We start from the raw sequence: 6,002 nt of genomic DNA on the forward strand, positions 1-6,002 counted from the left end.
CAAACACGTATAGACGTCGTCATGCATCTACGCTGTCTGCGACGAATCTCTGTAATAATGCTGTCGTAATAATGCTGCTCGTAATAATAATGCTGCTCTGTAATAATGCTGCTCTGTAATAATGCTGTCGTAATAATAATGCTGTCGTACTAATAATGCTGTCGTAATAATGCTGTCGTAATAATGCTGCTCTGTAATAATGCTGTATAATGCGGTCGTCGCGGCATCGGTACGTGTCGCAGCATTGCTGGTGCCGCTGTTGGTGGGTTGACTACGGGATTCCGACGCCTGCCCTTAACGTAGCTGCCAGCTTCTATCTCACTATGTCTCTGTCTCGCTGTCTAGCTCTCTCTTGCTCTATCTCCTCCCACCTCTCTCTCTGTTTCTGTTCTCCCTATTTGCTTCTCGCTCTCTCTCTCTCTCTCTCTCTCTCTCTCTCTCTCTCTCTCTCTCTCTCTCTCTCTCTCTCTGCTCCTCTCTCTCTCTCGCTTTCTCTCTCTCTCTCGCGCGCTCTCCTCTCTCTCTCGCTTTGTCTCCTCTCTCTCGCTCTCTCTCTCTCTCTCTCCTCTCTTCTCTTTCTCTCTCTGTCCGCACTTCTGCCTTGTTGACCACATCTTTTGTTGATCGCCTCTAGCCGAAAATATATGCTGCAGCATGTCGCGCACCGCAGGGCCTCAGGAAACTCGTCTACTTTATTTGCAAAGCGGTCCCTATCCTTCACGAATGCAGAAGATATGACGGAGGCAGCTACATTAGTGACATCATGGGCGCCCGCGCCCGTATCGCTGTGCTCAATGCCTCAAGGGCAGGAGCAGAATCGAACGAGTCGGTATTTCTTGCCGCGGCGCATCGCAACTATGGTCGGCCGATACGGCTCGATCGTGTCGACCAAGTTGATATTTCAGCCGCGCTTATTTTTTTAAATTTGCTTCGTCCGCTGTTGGTTTTATTCGACGAATATTCTGGACAACAGCTGTAACCTAAACGTGGTGACGTTGCCATTCATTAATTGGGGCTTTTGCCAATTGTCGTGACTGCCGTTTCGATTTAGATCACTGGCGATCCGATTTTCCCCTATCAAGGCCGTCCAGAAGTACTCGTGATAAGATACTCAAGTACTGTTGGTTGGTGAAAGGTTGTCGCATCACAGCCGTGCTACGGTTACGCCGTGTCATCCTCCCGTAAGATGACACAGGATAATATCAAATTGTTTGCACTTAACGCTTTAGCTGAGCAAAGATGATACAGTGGAATAGAAACTTATTTGCACTCGACGCATTAGCTGAGCAAAAATGATACAGTGGAATAGAAACTTATCTGAACGTGAGCATGACGTTCTAGCTGAGCAAAGATGATACAGTGGAATAGAAACTTATTTGCACTTGACGCATTAGCTGAGCAAAAATGATACAGTGGAATAGAAACTTATTTGAACGTGAGCATGACGCTTTAGCTGAGCAAAGATGACACAGTGGAATAGAAACTGATTCGCACTTGACGCATTAGCTGAGCAAATATGACACAGTGTAATATATACTAACTTATTTACACTTTTTAGCTGAGCAAAGATGACAGTGTAATTAATCTTATTTGCACTTTACGCTTTAGATTAGCAACGATTACACGGTGTAATATAAATTTATTTGCATTTTACGCTTTGACTGAGCACATGAAGTAACAGATTTGTTACCCGCAATAACAACCAAATTAAATGAGTATTTTAATTTCTACTGCTGTTGTATGCACTCTATATAAGTGTATAAACGCTGTTAGTTCTACGCTTTGGAGCTAGAACACTTTTTCGTCTAGTTTGACCATGTGCTAAGGAACTGGTGTCAGGTCCTTTCATAGACGTAAATTTCTAAGCGCGATCGTTTTTTCTATTAATTTGTTAAGAATAGTTATTATATATATATTATTACTACAAAATAATACATGTATGTTTTTTTCAATTATATAGAAACAAGTACATTTTGGCAATTATTTAAGCTCTTCAATTTTTGTGTGGACTTTTGCAACCTTGCGCCTCGTCATGTGAAATAACCAAGCCGTTACAGTTATTTCTATGTTGTATTCTGCAATCCTACGTAATATCGTTCGTACTACCGCTATGATAAATGAGTGTGCATGCGTGTGCGCGTTAAACACGATTAAACACAGTTCAGTGTACACGAGCTAAAACATTAGTAACGGAAGCCAGATATTCGATATGAATTAGCCAATTATAATGCACAGCGTACACGACGCTGAATAAAGCCATGCCATTCAGCATACAAATAATGTTGCTGCATGTCAACGATATATACATAATTGTATTTGTCTTTTCATTGCAGATTCTCTGCATGCATTTATTTGTAGCAACCTTCAAAATAACGATTCAGACAATTTAGAAGCATATATACGACTTTACAAGGACGTTACACATTACCAAAACATTAGGCTATCACAGTGTATTTTATCACAATTAATTAATCATTAACTTCATACTTGAAATTTTCAAAAACTTTCAAAACTTTCAAAATTAAAATTCTTCCTTTCGATCTCGTAAAATTGTCTCATCGCTGTGCATATACTACATTCGATTATTTAAATCAGAACTGTCAAGAGCACATAAACTGTATATTTTATCAAGAGCTAATAATACCATTAGCTTACCATACCATTAGGTATTATTAGCTCTTGATTTTATGTATGTGCTACCGATATTGCAATATAATGCACTAATAAACAGAAAAATCCTTGCAAAATATACTATTTTAACATGTAAAACACAATTTGACTTATGTTAGCAATGTTACTAGCAACGTGTGCAAGAAACGACCTTACAACGACACCATACATATATATGCATTATATTCAGGGGCTGAAAATAAGTGTTTTTGCGCGAATATCCGGGACTTTTCAGAAATATTTTTGAAAGGTCCGATGACAGATTTGGAAGGTCCAAATATGTCACCAAATGGTTCTTATATTTCGTCATCACGTAATAATTTGTGGTTTTATTTTGCAAGTCATTTGTAACGTTTGTTTGGCTAATCGATCGTTTGGTAACAGTGGGTCCATTTTTTTATACAAAACCAAACTTAGAAAAACTCATGTTTGCCCTTGTTTCATGCAATACATGGGTCGTCTGCAGGTATTCCGAGTTACTCGCACGAGCGACGAGTTACCTCCGGCATGCTGAAACTGCGCGCGCATCCACGTTAACTTCCATTATAAACAACCATGATGCTAACGTTGCAGCATAGTGATACACTATCAGTACGTGTAATTTCTATCAGATTTTCGGTAAATTTGACTCTCATACTTGGTATTTTTCATCGTAAATATTAAATATGACACTAGATGTCAACACTGACCAAAAATCGATCTACTTTCGCTCCGTTTCTTCGCAATTTGCAATGGTTTAATGATGTTTTATTTGATGAAAGTGGAGTACTGTAAATTATTGATAGGTCCGGCAAACTTTTTGTTTGGAAATTGCGAAGGTCCGAGCATGAAATAGGCAGGTCTCGGACCTCAGACTTGCCCTATTTTCAGCCCCTGATATTTATATACTGTACATGTATAAATATATGTGTACATGTATACCTATACATAATATGGTATATGTGTGTGTAAGTGTGCGAGTGCATATGAATATATATATACACATATGCATATCTGTATATCTGTAAATGTGTGTGCATAGGAAGGTATTATACACATTTTTACAAATCAAAATCACCAAAAGCTGTTTATCATGTTAGTAAAGCAGTATAAACATTAAAATTCAATAAACGCTATTCTAAAAATATTCCTATCGTATCAGGAAAGAGTAAACCAGACAACCCACCAACAGATAGAAAGCCAACAACAAGTAATATTGGTATGGTGCAGTTTACATCAATTAGCTGCCCAAAAACAACATTACCCATTATTGCACCAACTCGTGCAAATGCCAGGCTAAATCCAAATGCAGTCGCACGTACTCCAGTTGGGAACAGCTCTGTACCCAATACATCAATCGAATTCCAGGCCATGATGGACACGGCGGAAAACAGACAGGATAGTATCAAGTTCTGCAGCTTGTTCTTGATGAACCATATGAAGAAGACGAGCAGGCTGCAAGTGACCATGCTTCCAGCAAGCAGCCACCGCCGGCCCAGCGTGTCCATGAATGCGAAAGCGATCACATTTCCCGGCAGGCTCGACGCGGCCACGAGCAGACTGTTGATGTACAACTCGTCACTGCCACCCACCTCCGAGCAGTCTCCGAAATCTGGCTCACCGCTGGAGTTCAGTCCCGCCAGCGTACTCGTGCACACAGATACATCGTCTCTCCCCGACTCCTCTAGCCTCTTGAACAGCTCCGGGAACCACATCCAGAGACCGTAGTAACCAAAAGCGAGTGCAATGTTCACCCACGTGTATATGATTGTACGTCGCGCCAGCGCAGGAGTGAACAGCTCTCTGCACTTCAACACCGACCGACCCATCGAGCGGATGTGGCGCATCTTCGACGTGTCGTGGCTGATGTCGCTGATGGCCTGCGACCGCTGGACGTGCGCCACGTTGAAACCTTGCTCCGTACCGTGGTTGACTGCGTACATCTTCGCGAGGATGGCTAGGCACTGCTCCTCCTTGCCGTTCTCCAGCAGCCACTTTGGGCTCTCCGGCAGAAATATCAGCAAGACGGCCGACGTAATGGGCGGCACCGTGCAGACGAGAATAAAGACGCGCCAGCTGGAATACGTGTACGCGTTGAAGTGGCCCATGTCCGTGTGTGGGATGATGGCCCAGGCTAGCAGAGCCACAAGTACGTTGCCAATCATCCAAAAGCCTGCCATCAAGCTGAGCATGCGGCCGCGTTTCTGCCGAGGCTGAAACTCGACAAAGTACGCCCAGGCTATCGGGATGTTTCCCCCGACTCCGATTCCGCTCAGGAAGCGCAGCACCAGCAGCATCTCGAAGGAGCGGGCAAAGCTGGAGAGGGCACCAAACACGGCGTTGAAGACCAGGGATGAAATCAACGTTTTACGACGGCCGTTCATGTCTGCAAACACAGCCCAGACATAGCCACCTATCATCATGCCTGCAAGTGCAATGGGATAGAGAGCATGATAACACAGACACGTTCATGTAAAGACATGCAAACAATAAAGGCATTTTTATTTACTGTTATAATTATTGAAAAACACATATTGAAATCATTTGCCATTGCTTAGTTGCATTTTACTCTCACTAAAGGTCACCATAATGTAAAATCCAGTTGTACATTCTTCTTTTTAAAATATTTAGAATTAGGTTCAATTAGTCTATCTACACTGTGTGGTATTCACCAAGAAAAATTGACGCATTCAGCCATCCCTTGTCCTGGGAGGTGAGACGTAGTTCACACTCTGCAGATGGAAGCAGAAAGGAGACACATAGTACCTGTGTAAGAAGAAAATGTTCTTTAGTTTACATTGTTCACAGCAATGCCTGTTGGGAGAGAAACAGTTTGACTGTAAATGAATCACAGCCCACCCTACACAATGAGAATCCTATGTATCACAACGAACATGTATAACACCAGGAGTAGATAATAGGGAGGAGTGTGACATCAATAAACAAGGGAAATTCGTCATTTACTAGCCTTATAATACCTACGATTTACTACGCGTAACTCATCCAACTTGAGCTCAAATCGGACACAGTACATTCGCCTATCATCGTGCGAAATCGTTTCCTCGTAGACACCCGCAATCCGAAGATACAGCCTAAAACGTACGACACGACTCTCCATTCTTTGGCCATCAATCCAACGCCATTGCGCGCCTATAATTAAAACAAAAGGCAGCTACCTAACGCGCTATTGCTAACTCAGCGAGGCATGTGGCTCGCTGGGAGATTAGGCATCAACACTCGGCGAGATAACCTTTGACCCTACACAGGCCACCTCTGTACATAGCTGGCATTAGGTATCACAGTGATATTTTTCAAGTGCATGAAATTTTTAAACTTTGTGGATTTTATTATAA

General features: G+C 42.4%; 1 protein-coding gene across 1 annotated transcript in view; it reads right to left on the minus strand.

Moving 5' to 3' along the window:
- Nucleotides 1–2,313: 2,313 nt before the first annotated feature.
- The window catches only part of LOC106810257 (synaptic vesicle glycoprotein 2C-like), a 7,337-nt gene continuing 3,648 nt past the window's right edge, over nt 2,314–6,002 (minus strand). The window contains exons 2-3 of the mRNA XM_014813550.1: nt 5,322–5,415; nt 2,314–5,074 (exon numbers count right to left, since the gene is read on the minus strand). Of these exons, the coding sequence (XP_014669036.1) occupies nt 3,783–5,074; nt 5,322–5,415 (1,386 nt within the window). The 3' untranslated portion in view covers nt 2,314–3,782. The remainder of the gene's footprint in view (nt 5,075–5,321; nt 5,416–6,002) is intronic.

This window comes from Priapulus caudatus, unplaced genomic scaffold (genome assembly GCF_000485595.1).
Source record: "Priapulus caudatus unplaced genomic scaffold, Priapulus_caudatus-5.0.1 Scaffold424, whole genome shotgun sequence".
NCBI lineage: Eukaryota > Metazoa > Priapulida > Priapulimorpha > Priapulimorphida > Priapulidae > Priapulus > Priapulus caudatus.